Source organism: Agelaius tricolor, unplaced genomic scaffold (assembly GCF_023055355.1).
Source record: "Agelaius tricolor isolate 1412-34295 unplaced genomic scaffold, bAgeTri1.0.p SCAF_20, whole genome shotgun sequence".
In the NCBI taxonomy this organism is placed as follows: Eukaryota; Metazoa; Chordata; class Aves; order Passeriformes; family Icteridae; genus Agelaius; species Agelaius tricolor.
In genome coordinates, this window is record NW_027269280.1 from 9,594,265 (window position 1) to 9,613,677 (window position 19,413).

The 19,413-nt window shown below is 48.8% G+C and overlaps 1 protein-coding gene across 1 annotated transcript in view; it reads left to right on the forward strand.

The window, feature by feature from the left end:
- Positions 1–14,858, forward strand: part of TBX5 (T-box transcription factor 5) — a 36,227-nt gene extending 21,369 nt beyond the window's left edge. The window contains exons 7-8 of the mRNA XM_071444903.1: positions 5,678–5,904; positions 14,281–14,858. Of these exons, the coding sequence (XP_071301004.1) occupies positions 5,678–5,904; positions 14,281–14,858 (805 nt within the window). The remainder of the gene's footprint in view (positions 1–5,677; positions 5,905–14,280) is intronic.
- Positions 14,859–19,413: the final 4,555 nt, after the last annotated feature.

The window sequence follows — 19,413 nt, forward strand, 5'->3', positions numbered from 1 at the left end:
CATCTAAACCTGTTCTGTCAATGTGAAGCCATTTCACCTTTTCCTGTCACTCCAGCCCCTTGTAAACAGTCTCTCTCCAACTCTCTTGTAGGTCACCCTGGAACCTTCTCTTTTCCAGAGAAAATTTCCAATCTCAGCTCTCCCTTCAGAGCTGCTCCATCCCTCTGACCATCCTGGTGCCTCCTGGATTTGCTCCAGCAGCTCCAGGTCCTCCCTGTGCTGGGCCCAGGGCTGGGGCAGCTCTGCAGGTGGGGTCTCACCTGAGTGGGGCAGAGCCCTCCCTTGCCCTGCTGCCCATGATGCAGAGGAGGCAGCCCAGGACATGGGAGGTTTTTGGGTGCTGGGGCTTGTCCAGCTCTCCCCCACCAGCACCCCCAATCCCTTCTCCCCAGGGCTGCTCCATCATTTCATCCCCAGCCTGGACTGATCCCAGGATTGCCCCAGCACAGCACCAGCACTTGGCCTTGTTCAGCTGCCTGAGATTCTCATCCCAGCCCAGGGATCTTGGAGCCCCTCAGGTCCTGGCATAAGGTCAGGACATTTGCTGTGTTGGAGGAGAATGGGGCACTGAACAGACTCTCATATTCCTCATTGGATACTTTGGTTTGTGCTGCTGCACACCCAGCCTCAGGTGTTACTCTCTGTGGGGCAGCTCCACAGTCCCCACACAGAGAGGGGTTGTGTTTAATCAGGGGCTGAGACTGCAGGAAGTCTTCAGTAATTCCTCTCCTACCACGTCCTTTCCTGCTCTAGTTTATCCCCTTCCAGACAGCCTCTTGAGAGTGGTTCAATTTTATTTCAATATGTTGGAAATCAGCTGAAATGAATGCACACTGACAACTGGGTTTGGTTTGATTTTTTTTTTTTTTTTTCCTGGGAGATGATCTGTTTATTCCAGGCACTTTTTCCCTCACTTCTTCCTTTTGCTGTGTCTGCTATGGCTGACTTCCACTCCTTCCCTCCTCTTGAGCCTCAGCAGGAAGGACAGCAATTGGTGGCCTGGGAACTATAAACCCCAAAGACATTGAGTTGTGTTTGCACATCTGGAATTGGGGGTTGATTCTGTGCTGGGTAGAGGGGACAGCACTGATGGGGTGACAAATAATTGTCCTTTTGTTGGGACTGCCCAAGGAGGAGTTAAAATCTCTTGGAAATTTGGAAACAGTGGGGAGGAATCCCTGTGTTCATCCTTGGGCCAGGTTTTACACTAAGATTTCATATTGTGAACAAGATTCAGACAGTTTAGGTATTTCCAAGGCTGCGGTAAAAACATGGAAAGGAAATCCTTTCCCATGTCATGCTTCACCCTGACCTCCAACAGATCCTTGGGATCTAATATTTAATAAGTCTTTTGAAGCCTTGTTGCCATGAGCTACAGCAGCTCTGGAAAGCCTTGAGGTATCCAATGTTTTGTTGCAGTAATATCAGGACTATCTTCTAAAATAACTTGTTTAGGGCCAGTAGGGGTTGGATGCTTCAATGCAGGAGCTTCCTGATTCTAAACTGTGGTTTTTTGAAGAGGTTTTTAACCAGGTTTTTGTCTGGCAGCTTCATTTACTATGCCTTGGCTGGTACATCAGGAAACTTCACATCTGCACATGAAAATATATGGAAAACTTTTATGCTCTTAGAGTGTAGTAATGAGCAAGAAAGTGAACTGGATGTTGCTCTGTGCAGGTCTGAATTTATCATTTTTCCAGTTATTAGTAATTTGCAGTGGCCAACAAGATTTCTGGTTCTGAGATTGCAAAATCATCTTGAATTTGGTCCTTTGAATTCTTTGCTGGCTGTGAGTTGGTGGCAGAAGTGATCTTACAAAACTCTTGAGTCTGTCGTGGTGAGAGCATCACTTGGCCAGGGAAAGGGAAAGTTGTCATGAGAGAAAATGAGAGTGTGTTTCTAATTCCACCTGGCAGAGGTGGGATTTGAGATCTGGGATTGCAGGAGGGATTCACTTGTCAGACCTGATCTGTAGGGTGGCAGTTCTCTGAGGAATTTGAATGTGGGTGCTGCTGGGAAGTTCTGCAGAGCTGCTGTCCAGCCCTGTGGATTTGGGAAACCTCTGGCCAGGTGGGAGGCAAGAACAGAGTCCAGACTTCAGCATCAATAGTCTTGGACATCATCCATGATTTCTTTGCCCAAGTTTTAACAAAAATCAAAGTATTACACAGCACCTTGTGCTGTTCCTCCCTGTTCTGCTATTTTAATATACTGACTAAATATTCATTATGAGCCTCCAACAGACTTTAAATAGACCAGGGATAGGTTTTTCTTTGTAAATTCTTTTCCCAATCAGGTTTTTAAAGATCTCTTTTAGTTTTGCAATTTTTAATGCAAAAATTAAAGTAGCCCATTAACACCCCATGTAAAACTAACATTTTGGCCCAGAAGCATCAAGAACCTCATCCTTGCTCTGTGGACAATTTCCTACATTGCTTAAGTCAAGCTTTAATACATTTTTCCCCCTTCTTACTTCACTACAGATTTTTTTTTTTGGACAGCAAAATTTCTGGATATGACAGAAACCTTTCATTCTATTAAACTATAGCTCAGGATGACAGCTACTACTTTGGGAATATTGACTTAAAAAAAAAAAAGAATTTGATCCATTTCAGTTTGCCCTTCAGTCTTTAAAAATGATAGGTGTGCACTATCCATGCTGAGTGGGCTCAGGAAAAAATAGAAATATTTTGAGATGATTGCTGCTTTAGAAGATACCAAAGATTTATTTCAGCTCAGCTCCTATAAGGAGAAATATGCAGAATTACAGAGGTAACGGCCTTTGTGAATTGAAAAACATCAAAGTGAAAGAAAGCTAATATTTTGGATATTTGTGAGAATATTTGGATATTTAGTGAGAAAACACTTTCCTTCATCTCCCTCCTCCAGTAGCTGATTTTTTGGCAAAAATAGCACCCAACATGTTTTGACTGAAACGGAAACATTTCAGTCTGGAGAGAAGTTATTGTGATACCTCCTGGGAATTGCTGTTTGGAAACTTGGTGACTCCAACCTGTTCCCTCTCCTGAGTGACTCCCAGCTCCTGCTGTATCCACAGCAGGAGTCCTCTCTTCTGGCCATGGAGATCCTCCTGTTCCCTGGGAAATTCTGGAAGGAATCTGGAACCCAACACCCCTGTGCTCTGGCACTTGGGGTTCAAGTATTGCTGGTGCAGACAAACAGCTCCTGCTTGGCCTGAAAGGAGCTGAGCTTCCCTTTGGCCACCAGGAGGAATTCTTCACTGGAGGGGTGGTCAGGCCTTGGGATGGGCTGCCCATGGAGGTGGTGGAGTGTCCATCCCTGCAGGTGCCCAAGGAATGACTGGATGTGGCACCCAGTGCTCTGGTTTAGTTGGCAATGTGTTGATCAGAGGTTGGACTCGACCTTGGAGGTCTCTTCTAAGCTTCATGATTCTAGGAAAATAGTTTTTCATCAAGAAATAAAAGCCCTAATCAGGTTGTTCACTTTTTCCTGCTCTCAGCTCTCCATTGGTTTGGATCAGAAGTATCTGAGGTGGAGATGGCTCCCCACTGTTTGTGTGGGGCTTGGCACAGTGAGGGCCTGACCTTTATGGGGTGCCACTGAGAATTTATGGTCAGAAACCCCCATGGAGATCACATTCCAAGGAGACATCCTTTGAAAAGGGTCATGGAATCACTGAGGCTGGAAAACACCTCTAGGATTTCATCCAGATTTACCCACTTTGGCCAAATCTACCAGTGAAAGATGTTCCTAAGTGTCACGTGGCCTGGCATCATGCCATGAGATGTCCCTCTTTCTCCTCCACTGGAGCTCTCAGGTTCCCATGGGAAACAGCACGAGGCTCTGTCATTTTTTGGGAATTGGATGTTGGTTGTGTGGGGCCAAGAAAGACAAACCCAGCCAATCTATGCAGCTGCTCCTCAGGAAGGAGAGCTAAGGAGGAACATCCAGGAGTCATCTCCTTGCAGGTGAACTCCTTGGAAGAGAAACAAGATGGGGATGCAGCTTGGGGTGTCATGTTGGTATAGTTTTCATTGAGGATCACGGTGTGAAGGTGGAACAGGCAGCTCAAATCTATCACCTGGGAGGGCTGGGAGATCCCTTAGAACCCAGAAGATCTGAGGGTCACCCCTGAAGTCTGATGGCCACAGCTCTTGACCTTCCCCAGAAGCCACCAAAGCTGTGCTCCAGCTAAATCTCCTGGTGGAATTAAGTGCTGGGTGTCCACAGGCAGGTCCTCTGAATGCCACCACAAATCCTGGTATCCACTGCTGCCCTCACTATCCAAGGGATAAATCTCTGCTTCCTCCTGGTCCATCTGTCTTTTCTTCCTCATGCACAGCCTGGATTTTAGTTCTGACCAAATGCTGCTTCCAGGAGATGAAACCCCACCTTTGGAGCAGGCTGTCCTTGGCAAGCCCCCAGTTCCTGGGCTTGGGAAAGCTTTCATGGCCCAACCAGAGCCACATTTCTTTGGGTTTGAGCTCCTGGGTGAATTTCCCTTCCATTCCAGCTTGGTTGCTGATGTTTCTGGCAGCCAGTACAGCAGTGGTTTGGATGAAAGCTCCCTGCTGGCCTAGGTTTATATGATTGCTATTGTTAAATTTTGTAAATAAGTTCTGAGTTGTATGGTGATAGATCCTCCCTGAGGGGTGTCACTGCAGGTTCAGGGCTCTTCCTCTGCATGGGAGAGGCCAGGTGAGCCTGTGGATGGTATTTAAGGAGCTCCAGCGCAGTGATTTTGGACAGGTGAGGGGGGTACCTCAAAGCCAGCTTGGTCCGATGGTTGCATACTCAGAGGAGAAAACTTGTGTTGGAATCAGCACTTTGTGGCTGCTCTGAGCCTGGTGACACTTTGTGGTGCTGTACTACCTGATCTTTATGCATTTTAGCAAGCCTTTGGGTTCAGGAGGAGACTTTTACCTCACCTGAAGTGTCTGAGACCCCCTGTTCTGCTTCAGCTCTCCCTGCAGAGCAGGAATCATCTTTGGGGTAGTCACATTGCCCATGTGTTTGGAGAAACATCTCCAAAAAACACCAGAGGGACTTTGAGGAGAGGGGATTTCCAGCCTGTGTTGGCAAAGCATCCTGACTTCAAACCAGATCTGGGGGCAAGAGAACAATCCAGGCTTTCCCTCCCATCCTGAGGCTCTGGTGTGCATCAAATCCCAGTCATTTATTTATTTCTCTTTTCTGAGTTAGGTCTGTGGTGCAGGGATCTCCCATCCAGGGAGGCTGGAGGCTCCAGGCAAAAGGAATGGGGACAGCTGCTATAAGGGGAAAAAAGTAGACCTAAATATTTAATTAATTTCCAAGTCAGCTTGGCAGAAATGCTGGTTTTATTTACATGCATGTGCATATTGCAAATACATTACAAACAGTATGTAGCTTATAAATGCTACAATATGTAAATAGAAACCATGTTTATTTTGCTGAAACTGCATTTATGTATTTTATGTGTGTGTATAAAATAGTGGTGGTTGAATTTAAGGGGACTAAAAGGAAAGGGAATAACAAGTTCTGCATGGATAAAGTGTGACGGGCCTGCAGCCTCCAGGGAGGGGTATCTGCATTTCCCTGAAAGCCTAAACAAACTCCATGACACTAATGTGCTGCCTTCATTTATTAATCCTCTGATCTATTTATTAATTGATTGCTTTGCTGACTTGTTCCTCTTCTGTTTCTTTGCTTGTAGTAAAGAGTACCCGGTTGTTCCCAGGAGCACAGTGAGACAAAAAGTGTCCTCGAATCACAGCCCCTTCAGCGGTGAGACCAGGGTCCTTTCTGCCTCCTCCAACCTGGGCTCCCAGTACCAGTGTGAGAATGGGGTGTCCAGCACCTCCCAGGACCTGCTGCCTCCTGCCAACCCCTACCCCATCTCCCAGGAGCACGGCCAGATCTACCACTGCACCAAGAGAAAAGGTCAGAGCTTGCCTGCTCCCTGCTTCGTGTTTTCCCCCTCCCAACATGACTGTCAGCATTGTTCCCTGATGTTTCCCCTTGGACAGCTCCAAGGATAACTGCCTTTGTGGGTAGAAAAACATCAAAGTGAAAGAAAGAGAGTATTTTAGATATTCAGTGAGAAAATATTTTCCTTTGTCTCCCTCCTCCAGTAGTTGATTTTTTGGCAAAAATAGCATGCAACAAATGATGCTGGAGGATGAGCAAGGCGTGAGGGTTGTGGGCTGGGAAACTCTAAAATCCCATTTCTGCTGGGTTGGGAATGAGCTGTTTGGAGGGCTGGCAGTGCCTTTCACCCACCATGAATCCACATTTGGAAAGATAGCTGGTGCTGGAGATAAAGATGACTTATCTGCAGCCCCTTAGACAGGGTTAATCTCCAAGTGGAGATACCTTGACAGTTTGTATTTTGCCCAGTTTTCAACTCAGGGCTGTCTCTCAGTTGGGAGACAGTTTTCTGTCTGCAGAAATGCTCAGGCCTGGCATTGAAACCCATGATACCCATGGTCCTTTAGGAGCTTTAGAGATCAAACTGTGAGGGTTTTCCAGTGGCTGCTCAGCTCGTCCTGCTGGGAAGAGCCCCCTGATAGTGCTGGGATAATTGTTCTGGGCAGGCATGAGGGGTCTGTGGTCTCTCCCCTCCTCTCCCAGAGCAATGGGAATGCTTCAAAGCAGCACCACTTGTAGGACTGAGATAGCAAAAGCTTTAGATCAGTTTTACTTGGAAACAAATAGGGGATTTCCAGGGCTGGATGCGACAAGGGGTGGGCAGGAGCTGGTTTCTACCAGCCCTGTTGGCCTTCTTGGGATTTCCTCTATGGAGAAGCTACCAGAAGGCAGAAAGCACCAAGGCAGCAGGAATTTCTCCCCACAGCAGAGCCCTTCCCGCTTCCCTGCACCACCCTATCAGTCAGACACATGTCATTATTTTTAGCAACATAACCCCTGGAGCACTGGGATGTGCAGACACACAGTCTAAGGTAGGGAGGGCTGGGAAGTGCTGGCAGAGGAGGCAGGAGGGCAGTGGAAATCTCTCCCATGTCCTTGGTGAATCCCCCAAATATTGTAGGAGCACGTGGGCTGTGTACAGGTATGCAAAGTAAAAAAAAAATAACCGAATCCTAATAGAAAGAAATCCTAATATTTTCCTGAGGTAAACAGTGGAAAACAGGTGGCATTTTCTGTCCCCTCCAGGTGACTGTGCTCACATAGAATGTGCCAGAGCAGGGATTGGAAATGGGCATGCTGGCTGTAAGGCAGGGAATAAGGAGATGCCCAAAGTGTCCCCCAGGTCAGAGGGGGTGTGTGGCCTGTTTAACCCTTGCACTGCTGTGGGGTGAGGTGCTGGGCTGCCGCAAAGTCCCACTGCTGGTGCTGGAAGGTGATCCCTGAGATCCCTCCTCAGCGCTGGGAGCTGCAGCTCCTGGGAGCCCTTTCTCAGCTCCTCCATCCCCAGAGCTGAGCTCTCACCTCTGCTCTTCCCCCTTTTACAAAACTAACCAAAACAAGCTGGCCCAAATGACAACCAGCCCCTGGGACAATCCCTGCCTGCTGCGTGTCCCTGCCCCGCGGGGCAATTCATCATTCGCCTCCACATCAGAACGTGATAAGGAACCAACAGAGGTTTCCTTCCAGTTTTGGGATTCCCGCTAAGTGCTGTCTCCATGGGTGGTTTCCCTCAATCCCCCAATTATCTCACTTCCTCTTATTGTCACAAAAGGCACGGCTATCTGCCCTGGAATAAAGCTCCCCGGCCCTCTTGGCCTGCGCGGCCCAGTGCGGGGACAGGCCCGCGGAGGCCTCGTCTCCCCTCCTTATCTCTGCCATGCCCTGAGTGGCACAAGCAGTTAAGGGCCTTTTATCAGAGCCGCCAAAGGCTTTAATCAAAGAGGAGCAGCGTCCTGCCCGACACCAGCGGCTTCTTCCTCGAGGCTGGGTGTCCCGGCAGCCTGAGCCTCCGCTCTCCTCCCTGAGCCTTCTTCTCTCCCCTCCCCGTGCCTTTGGTAAATGGAAAACAGCCACCAGGGCTTAGAGGAAAGAAACACAAAGTTAATGGGAACCAGAGAGCCAGCCTGGGCTGCCAAGCAGCTCTTTGCGAAGTGAAATTAATTAAAAGGAAAAAAAAAAAATCACTAGAGATGAGCGATTCGGGTTGGATAAATCAGAGCGTGATCCAAGGTTTCATGTCACCGAGCGTGGAACTTCCTTCCAGCACCAGCAAGGATCTTTGTTGGACATGGGAAAATAATCCTATGTATGATATTCCTCTTTTTTTTTTGCTGTTCCAGCCTCTCATTTCTGAGTTTTCCCTCACAGTTCTCCTGCTTTCCTACATTTGTACTTAAGAGTTAACAAGCCTCACCACCTCAGAAAACTCAAAAGCAAGAGTTTATCTGTTCCTACTGTCCCTCTGTCCATTTTCTGGACTGGAAATCTTATTGATTGTGTTGGACTATCCACTCCCCAAGCACTGACTCCTCCTCAGGCAGTTTAGGATTTATCTCAAGCGGATTATTTCCTTTCCCAAGGCTGTGGTTACGGATAAGTGCTCTCAGGGGCAGAGGGCAGTTCAGCTGGCTTTGAGACCAGCTGCTGTCTGCATCTTCTAGGGTGAATTCCAAGCCAGTCTCCTTCCAGCTTTGACATCTCCTGAACTTTCTCTGCCTCCTCTTCAATCAGAGCCAAGCCTTGGGTTAGGCTCACTTAGGGACAGGTCTGTGTTCACCCAACTCAAAGGAACCTTGTTCAACTTCTGCTTTCCTGGTGACCTAAGGCAAGGATAAGTCTCTGTGGCTGGCAGTGTTGTTCTTAGCTGTCAAGGCAAGATGGATTCACTGTGGAGATCTGATATGGAATTACATTAGGGGAGAGCAGCAGGGCTGCCAGGGGATGTTATCTCTGAAGGCTCCCCTGCTTAGGGAGGTGATGCTCTCCTGGCTGAGGAAGGAAGGAAGGACACATCCCAGAGCTCTTAATCTGGTGATTCCTGGAGTGCAGGTGGGAGGGCAGGGTCACAGCATTGGGAATGACCCCAGTGCACTGCAGTGGGGTCAGTGTTCCAGGAATGGGGAATGGATCATCCTGCCTTGCATCCCAGCCCCGTACTGGGATTACTGATGGCACGTGACAAAGTCACTGGTCTTGAGAGGATGGACTACCTTCAACCCTGGGTCTCATCAAGGAGTGGTCTCAGCTCTTGATGTGGATTTTTAGGCTGACACAAACAGCAGTTGGAGCTTTGTCTTTTTTTCTGGTTGTTCTCCACCTCTCCCTCTCCCATTGTTGTGCTTGGAGAAGCCCAAAAGGCCTCACCAGCAGGCAGCTTGCCTTGTGTCTTTCATTTAGCCCCACATCCCAGTTCGGATACTGGGCCTGGTTTTCCCTTGTATTATCCTCTCTCTCAGATATCCTGTGGACTAAATAGTCATCCCTCTAAACCTCTGCTCCCTCCCAGCCTTACACAATCCCAACCACTTGGCAGATTTCTGGGATGCTTGTGATGCTGAACAGGAGGCAACTGGAACAGGCTCTCCCTGGGGAGGTTATAAAAGTTGTCAAGTTGGCACTCTGAGGGAGAAGAGGGACGTGGCAGAATCCACTGGCTCCAACCGGTGAGGACCGTGTCCTTCAGCCCCCTGACTTGGACATCACCCTGGGGAAGGATTTATTTTTCATCTCCTTCCTGCTCTGATGAGGTCAGTGCTGGTACAGCAATGCCTTTCCACCTTCTCCTCAAGAACAGGCACTGTCAGTGTGCACAGACCTCTTTGTTGACTGAACCAACTTCTCCCACATCCCACCCAGCTCTGTTTTTTCACTCAAAGAATCTGTAGGACAAAACTCAGGCATGGGCTGTCTCCTTGGAGGACACACTGCTCACCCTGCTGATGTTTGGAGATGAGATGAGCTGCCCAAGGCTCGAGCTGTGCTGCAGCTGGAGAGATGCAGGGGAGCCCAGGGCAGGGTGGCTGTGGGACACTGAGGGTGAGCAAGGGACTCCCTGCATGGGGAGGAGATGTTCAGGGAGCTGGGGTGCACCCAGGTCTTGCTGAGCAGCCACACTCTTGTGGCACTGTAGTTTGATATCCCTAATGAGGAAAGGCTGAGGGAGCTGGGCCATTCTTGACTAAGAGGGGACTCCATCAGTGCCTGCAGGGAGGTGCCAGGGGATGGACCAGGCTCTGCTCCATGGTGTCCAGCAGCAGGACAACAGGTAGGAACTGATGCTTGGGAGGTTCTACCTGAACATGAGGAAGGACGTCTTTCCAGCCAGGATGCCCAGGAGGGTGTGGAGTCTCCTCTCTGGAGATATTCCAGAATTTTCTGGACACAATCCTGTGCCATGTGCTCTGGGATGACCCTGCTGGAGCAGGGAGGTTGGACCAGATAAGCCACTGTGGTCCCTTCCAAGCTGGCCATTCTCTGAACTCCCTCTCCTGTCAGAGGTGCCTGCTGTGCCTCTGCAGGGAGTGCTGGCAGCTTGCTGCCTGTGGAAAAGATTCCAGCTTTTGGGGGCTGGATTGTCCCTGTCCCACAGCCCTGTCGTGTTCAGTACAACACAGCCATATCACAGACAGTGAGATGGAGCTGGAATGGCTGGCATGTCTTAAGTTCCATGTCCTAGGATTTAGGACTTATTTCTCCTTTAGAGATGTTCATTTTGATTGAATCTGCCTTGTCCTTTTCTTCTTGGACAACCTTTGTCACTCTTGCAGCCTGGTATTGGCTCTTCAGGCTTGTGCCAGATCCGTGCTGGAATCCAGACTGGATAAAACAACAGAGTTAGTGATAATCACCCATTGTGTGTCCCTCACAAAGTCAGGATGAACCTCCTCTAACGCCCTGGAAGTGCGGGTGAGATTTGAAAACCAAAGGAGTCATGTCCCATTCTTCATTGTCTTCCACCCTGGGGAGATGAGCTCTCCTGATTTACACCAAGGGGGAAGAGGGAGGCCCAGCACACCCTGAAGTCCAGAGGCTTTCCATGTTTGCATTTCATTCTACGTGGCCTGAATCTTGGAATTGGGAAAATTCCATTTAAAAAGCCATTTGCGTGGTATTTACAGCCCAGCTGGAAGTAGTAAATACCGGAAATCTTGGAAGCGCTCGTGCTCTCGCTCCAGCTCCTTCATTAGATAGATCATCAAATTCCTTGTGAGGGAGCCAGTTTCCAGCCCATTCTTCAGGCTCCGTTTTCCTTGGATTCACTTCAGAGCAGCTTCTCCCTGGCGCTGGCAGCTCCCCCTGCTTGGCAGCACCTCCTGCTTTTTGAGGTTTGTGCAGCATCGAGGGGCTGCTCCCTAGAGCTGATCACCACCCTTGGCTTCCAAGAATAGCAGCAACAGGGGGAGATGCTCAGGATATCTCCCAGGATAGCAAACAGCTCCTCTGAGGGCTCAGTGGCACCTGGAAAAGGACAAGGAGCTGCTGTCAGGGAATCAAGCCCTGAGCAGGCAGTTACATATTGCCAGTGTCCTGCTTACGTTGATAGGAGGAGGTAAGAGGACCTTCAGGGACAGGATTCTCCCTTGAGCTGCACTGTCCAGGCTCCAGAGCCCATGAGGATGAATTGAAACTGCAGCCTTTGGCATTGCATGAGAGCCCTGTTGGTCTTGTGCTCCTTTTGTCATTGAAGACGTCCCCTTTCCACCCTAAAGCTGCTCCACACACCCTGGGGATGCCCTGCTCTGTGCTGGCTCTGATCTCCTCTGTGAGGAGGGGTGGGACAAGCCCAGAGAGCATGGACTGCTGTAAATCCCCCAGGCAGCTCCAGCTGAGGCTCTCTGCTCTGCACCATCCCACCTCAGGATGCACATGGACCATTCTCTTCCCTCTCTGGCACTTTGAGGCTCCACAAATGGGAAAATCACTGGGAAGAGGGGCAGGAGGACAGGCAGAAGATGTTAGGGCAGCCTGGAACCCTTTGTTAGTGCCTAGGTCCTGTTTGGAGATGGGAGCAAGGTCCTTACACACCTTAAAATCCCTTTCCACGTAAAACCTCAGGGAACCTGGCTCTGGGGGGACCAGCAGAGTGATCCTGAGAGCTTACAGAAGGTCAGAGGGCACTTATGGGGTGAAATCCTGGTTGGCTTTGTTGTTTTCTCTTCACCTGTGATAGATTCTGGAAGTGGTTCTGTGACACTGCAGTTCTGCCCAGCTGGGCTGTGGCAGGCAGTGAAATGTCTGGGCTAAATGGAAAAATCAGCAAGCTCAGGTTGTAAGTCAGGCTGTTTTACACCATGGAAAAACAGAGTTTGACTGGTTTGTGTTGTATATTTAAAAAAATCAAAATAAAATAAACAGTCAAACCCCAAGCCAATGATTTCTGGTGCCAGCAGAGTGATGCGGTTTAATGCTGAAAACTTTATTAGCAGAACAATGCTGCATTTTACAAGACATTGTTTTTCCACCCCAGTGTTCTTATTACTCAGCGGTGGGTCAGGAATCCAAACTTTTTACACTGTCCATAAAAGCTCCAGCTCAGGCTGCTCTTCCAGATGTACCTCCTGTCATGGAGCTGAGATCAGGAGAGAGGTTACACCTGTGCCTCCAGCTTTTGGCTTTCAGGGCACCCCATCCTGTCCCCTGCTCCTACATAAATTGGACCTGAGCTGCATTGAGGAGGATGACACATTCCTGCATCTCCCTGCTCATTGTTTCAGCTGGTTTCAAAAATGAGATGGAATTGCTCATTTATCTCATCCTGCTTCCCACCCCAGTGTACAGGGAAGGCAGAGGAGCAACTTGATAATCAGGGCTCTGCATTGCTGAGGTGAAGGAGCCAGGCTTTGATGTTGTCAGGAAGAACAAAATGGGACTGTGGCTTTCCAGCTGAATTTATGCTATTCCAGAGCCAAAGGCCTCTGTGGGGATGTCCCCATGGTGTTCCTCAGGACCTGCCCTTTGTGGGATTGTGGGACCAGGATGGACAGCAGCAGTTGTTCCAGCTGGACTCTGAAGACCCCTGGGTGGGAGCAAGGGGTTGTTTTACATGCAGAGAGGGTGCAGCTTCCAGGAGAGCCCTCGTGGCTGTCGGGGCAATAAGGGTTATGTGCATGTGTGTGTGTGTTTAGATGAAACAAAAGATGCCTGCACTGCCCACCTGCCCCTCCTGAAGGTGTGACAAGAGCATTCCCCTCAGAGCAGCCTGGCAGCAACACCTCTGTGCCTCTTGTGGGGCATGTGCTCTTAGTCCTCCTTTCTGTGCAACTGCTCGGGGTTTGTTTCCCCACTGTATTTTGGGGGTGGAAAAAATTACAGCTCAAAACACCTTGGTGGAGAAAAATTGTAAAGGGTAACTTGTTCCAAATTTCTTTCAAATCTGACCCCTGTTCAAAGGGTGCAGCCAGGGCAGCTCTAACCAAGTGGGATGTTTTCCTGCCTGCACCAGAAATCTTGTTTTTGAAGCAGCAGCAGCAAAGTTAATCCATGTCAGAACAGCTCCCCTTCCCTTGCCACACTGTCCTTAAAATCTCTTGGTGAAGTGCTCATCCCTGGGAATTTTGCCATCCATTCCAGCAGAGTTGGATTTCATTTGATGACCCTGTGAATGAATAAATAAGTGCACATTCATTTATTCATTTGGCCTCACCCTGGAGATTTCACCTAAATTGTTTATCTCCTTCCCTCTGCTGGCCTGGGATGCTGCAGGAAACAAAGGGCTCTGCAAGATGTGCCTTGTTGTTTCTAGCTGTGAAATTTACTTTTCTCCTTTGTTCCCCTTGGCTCCAGCACATGGCCCTGTGTGGATTTATGTGCCCACAGCCCTGTGAGGATTTATGTGCCCAGCTGCCTTGGCACAGCTAAAGGCTGGGGCTGTCAAACTCCAAATCTGATTGTCCCAACCGTGCCATCGCTGGTGCTCTCTTGGGAGGATTTTATTGTGATCTCCTTTTTTGTCTCTTTTTATCATTTATACTTTATCATGGAAACATTTTGTTGTAAAGGATTTGAGTTGACAGCATCAGCTCTGAGCCTCCTGGGGGACAGGGGTACAGAGGTCACAGGCAGATGTTATTCCTCAGGTAAAAGTGGCAGCAGGAAGGAGATGGGGGAGCATGTGGGGGGATCACCAAGGAAGATAAACCTCAGGATCCCTCCAGCATCTTGATTTTCCTCCCAGAGCTCCTGGATAATCCCTTCCCTGCTTTAGCAGAGAGGGCCAAGTGCAAGGCTTGGTTTCCACAGGATAGATTGAGATCAGTTCCAGGGAAATGATGGGAATTTACACCAAGGGAAGTGTCAGATTGTCCTCAGTAAAACCAGGACTGCAGAGAGGGAGGTTCAGCCTCGGGCACGTTATCATTGGTGGTTACCAGGCCTTTTCTCTCCCAACAGATGAGGAATGTTCCACCACCGAGCATCCCTACAAGAAGCCCTACATGGAAACCTCTCCAGCAGACGAGGACCCTTTCTACAGGTCCAGCTACCCTCAGCAGCAGGGACTGAACACGTCGTACAGGACTGAGTCGGCGCAGCGCCAGGCCTGCATGTACGCCAGCTCTGCGCCGCCCACGGAGCCCGTGCCCAGCCTGGAGGACATCAGCTGTAACACGTGGCCCAGCGTGCCCTCGTACAGCAGTTGCACAGTGTCTGCCATGCAGCCCATGGACAGGTTACCCTACCAGCATTTCTCTGCCCACTTCACCTCGGGGCCGCTCATGCCCCGCCTGGGCAGCGTGGCCAACCACACGTCGCCCCAAATCGCAGACACCCACAGCATGTTCCAGCACCAAAGCTCTCACCAGCCCATCGTCAGGCAGTGTGGACCTCAAACGGGCATCCAGTCCCCTCCCAGCAGCCTCCAGCCGGCAGAATTCCTCTATTCCCATGGCGTGCCTCGAACCCTGTCGCCCCACCAGTACCACTCGGTGCACGGCGTGGGGATGGTGCCAGAGTGGAGTGAGAACAGCTAACCAGGGGGGCAGGGAATGCCAGAGCCACGGGAAAATCCCAGCAAATGGGAGAAGGAAAAGGAAAAGAATCCCCCTGTTGATAACAAAGCGTTCTGCAAGAGTCCTTGAAGTGAATGTTCACCGCCAGCACTCGAGAGGGACGGACACTGACTGAAACCACGGCTGGGAGCCATCGGCCTCGCCGTGACTTGCCCTGACCCCCCTTTTGTTTTCTTTTGTTTCAAAAGAAAAGCCAACAGCCCAGCACACTTCTGTCCCTCCACGGTCCCACCCAGTTTGTGTTGCTGCCACCACCCTCGTCCCCCCCTGCCCTTCTGCTCTTTTTGTTCTCCAAGGGACACCAAACTCCTGCTGCCTTTCTCACCATGGTCAGAATGCTTGAACGAGAACAATTAGGATGTTACTTTTTTTTTTTTTTTGTGGTGTTGATGTTGACAATGTTATATAATAAATAATAATATATATTTTTTTCTTTCCATTTTCTCAGAAAAAAAAGAAAAAGATAAAAGACACCAGCCCTTCTTACCAAGGGTGAATTTTGGAGTGGTGTTTCTTTTTTTTTTTTAGGTAGTGTTATCTTTACTTTTCAACAGAAAGAGGTACTGAGAACCCCCAAATAAATAAATCCAGTACCTACCTCACCCAGGCATTGTACCAAGAGTGAAATTACTCCCACAAGGAGCTGTGTTTCCTTACAAATTCCCCAAAATTCTCTCCAGGAACCATTCCATAAACTGTTCCCTCATCTCCTTTCCCATTTGTAATTCTCTCACTCCTCTTCCCTTCCCATCTCCTGGTCTTTCCTGGTCCCTCAGCCGTCTCTGACAGAAGCATGGGGTTATTTCCAAGCTTGCAAACATCCCCAGCTTGAGTCCTGCTGGATTTTTAGCAGCATGTGGAAAGCCAGGCTCTGAGCCAGCTGCCACAGGGGGAGAGGGGGGAGAGGATGCAGACACTGAGAGGAAAAAGTTTGCTCACCAAAATGATGATGACGCTTGTTTGCAATCCCAGGCTTTCATTTTCTCCTGTGTTCCTTTGCTTCCTCTCCAAAAGAAAAAGGAATAAAAAAAGGGATATCAGTCTGGGTGCGTGAAGTGAGATATTAAATAAATGTGTTTAAAAGGGGCAGAAAGTGATCATGAGAGACTGGGAGCGGTGGAGGCAAAAAGAGAAGGAAAAGCAAAATTGTGCAAGGAAAAATGTCTACTGCAGAATATTTCAGGTGTAAAATTTCCTGGTCCTATTTATTTATACGTGGGATTTCCAATAACTCCAAGGATGTCACAAGAGCAGCTGATTCCAAGAGGTTCAAATTTTTATTGAAATGGAAATTTGCTTTCTTTTCTTCTTTTTTTTTTCTCTCCAAGCTGTGCACACTCTATATAATTTACATATATTTTTAATTAAAAGTAATTCTAATTAACTAAAGAGGTATACCTGCGTGTGAGCCTCTGGGAATGTGGGTGGGAATGTTGGGAATTCTGATCTGGGAGGGAATACAGACAAGTATCCAAAGCCTTGGAGCTAAGGAGAAAAAAATAATCCCTACCTAGCTGTGCTCTCCCATTTTTGTGTGCCACTTTATGGCTAATAAATACCACACACTCTCAATGGCAAGGGAGTGCCCACCTATTCTTAATGTATTTTCAGGTTTGGGGTGGTTTTACCTGATTTTTTTGCTTCAAGTCGATGCCTATAATTGAATTGTTATTGATTTCTGCTGTAGCAGAGGGGGTGCAGCATCTCAAGGGGGAAGGTAGGGATGGGCTGAGCTTGAGCTTGAGCTGTGGCCTTGTCTGCTCCACAACTGCCTGGGGCCCCCAGGGCCCTGCTCTCCTGGGGTCACCTTCCCATCAAGGCAGATTTCAGAGTGACCTTGGTGGGTGCTGGGGTGGCACTGGGACTGCCCAGTGAGGTGGAACTTTCACCCTGTTCCCAGGGCAGGGAGGCTGGTGGGAGGTGTTTGGCCCAGGGGAGCTGTGGGGTTGTGTCCCAGCCTTGGTGAAGGAGGGGAGATGCTTTGGGAACTGGAAACCAGGTGGGAAAATCAGCTCCAGAGCAATGAAGAGATTGCAGCTGGGAAGACCAACAGAGAGGTTGGCTCTGTGTGGCTGCTGAGCCAGGATCACTGCAAGAAGAGCATGGAAGGAGCCCAGGAGGTGTCCCCAGCCTGGGCCAGGGTCACCTCAGGAAGAGCAGGGAAAGAGCCCAGGATGTGTCCCCAGCCTGGGCCAGGATCAGTGCAGGAAGAGCAGGGAAGGAGCTGAGGATGTGTCCCCAGCCTGGTCAGGATCACTGCAGGAAGAGCAGGGAAGGAGCTGAGGATGTGTCCCCAGCCTGGGCCAGGATCACTGCAGGAAGAGCAGGGAAGGAGCTGAGGATGTGTCCCCAGCCTGGGCCAGGATCACTGCAGGAAGAACATGAAAGGAGCCCAGGTGTCCCCAGCCTATCCCACATGGCAGGGACACCAAGGGACACCCTGCAAAGGCACAGAAAGGCAGCAGGATTGTTCAGGACACAGAAAGATGGGGTTGGCTGAAGAGGTGTTTAAAAGGTGGTTTATTGCAAAATCAGTCTCCTGAAGGGTGAGACTGTAAGGCTGTCACACCCAAAGCCATCACTTTAGAAGCCATACATTAGAGGCCTTGCATCAGAAGCCATTATAATTCTAATTACAATGTCTTTTATAAATTTCTCATCCAGTCAGCACCTTCCACAAAGCTTGCTAACATCTTCATTACCAATTGCTAATTGCTAAGTTTTAGATGATTTACCCCAATGCATCTTTTTCTGTCCAATCATATGACTCTACAGAAACTTATTGCTGTATCTTCTACTTTTTATTAACTCTATAACAAGTCCTGTTGCTAAACTTTAATTGTATTCTGCTATCTTGCTTAGTATATTTATTCACTTATGTGAGACCTATATCTACTTGTTCAAAACACATTTCTGCTTAAACTACAAATCTTTATTCTTATTTCATGTCTGTTTCACTAGTCTATTCTCAAGCTCCAAGCCTTCTCTAGGGCTTGGGTCGAGCACTGCATCCATCTCTATCTCTGAGCTTGCATGCTCAAGGCCTTGGGGGCTCTCTGTGCTTGCATTTCCCACCCAGGATCAGTAGGGCCACTCCACAGAGATATTCCCCCCCTTGCTGTCCCAGGGATGTGGGGCACGGGGTCTTCTGGGCCTCTCCCAGCACTGCCTCCAATAAAACTTTCCTTTTTTAGATGTCTGCCTTTACTGCCTCATGCTTGCAAAACATATTGTGATTGTGTTGGGTCAGACACAGCCAAAATGTGAAGCTTCTGCTGTGGGCAGAAGGAGATGCAGGCACCACACGTGGGGCAGGGCTGGGACCTCAATTCCTGCAAAGCTTTTTGTCTGCATGGAGCCACCCCCAGGGAATCACCCAAACGTTGCATTAAATCACACAGAACATGCAGTGCTCCAAGACTGATGAGTAAATTGCATTTTGAGTTAAGGAACACAACAATTACACTCTATTTAGCTGTCATCTAGGTTGTCCTTTCCCAGCTTGGCTGTCCCACTGCTGACCATGTAATCATCTAATCCCCACCAAGTGATTCCCATGTCGTTAGAGGGGCTGTGGTTACCCTGTAAGTAAAGAGGACTCCCCAGAAATGCCTGCCAGGCATCTCAAAGAGGATTAAGGAAAACTAAACTCCCATGGAAAATTACTTCTTGAGCATTGGGAGGAAAGCCTCAAGCTTCCAACTCCACTCATTTCCTCAGAGCGCCTCAGGTTTGGGTTTTGGCTCTTTGGGGTTTTGCTGAGATTCTGTGATGGGGTTTGGGGTTGGAAAACCAGGCAGATCCCTCAGGATCCAGCCTTGTGGAGCCTAATTGGTGTGAGGAGCAGGGAGGCCATCAGTGGCAGAATCATCATTTGTCACTATAGGACACCAAATAACACAACACGGGCACGCAGCTCTCACAAGGTAAAAAAAGAATTTTTAATTTCTGACTCCAACATTTATGGATTTCCAAAAGTGACAGTGGATTGGAGGGTGACAGTGCCACCCCTCCAATGACACTGGACAAACCAACAGTCTATCAAATTTCTCCTCCTCCATAAAAGAATGCAAAACAATGAGTTATTTACAGAAAGTGTGTGAGAAAGTTTGTTACAAGAGTGTAAACATCAGAAGGCTCAGAAAAACTTAATCAGGGCAACAGTCACAGCAGTAAAATCGGGGATCAAGGCAAAGAAAAGGTGGTGGGAGGATCCAATACAGCCTTTTCCTCCTCTTTTGAAGGAGTTTGTCAGCGTGGCATTTCCATATGGCAATTCCATTTCCATGGGTGGGGCTGGGAGCAGTCAGGATGTGAAGGGAAAAGTGATCCCAGCCTGGATGTGGATGTGCCTGCTCTACCTCGAGCTTCTGCTTTTCCCCAGGTGGTCCAAAACAACACCAGGAGCTGTCAAGAAGAAGGTTGTCCTCTCCCTCTGAGTGTGATTTTATGTTCCAAAGAGCCTGATGTGATTTCTTGGATTTCTTTTCTTATAGATTTATTTCTTAGCCAAGAA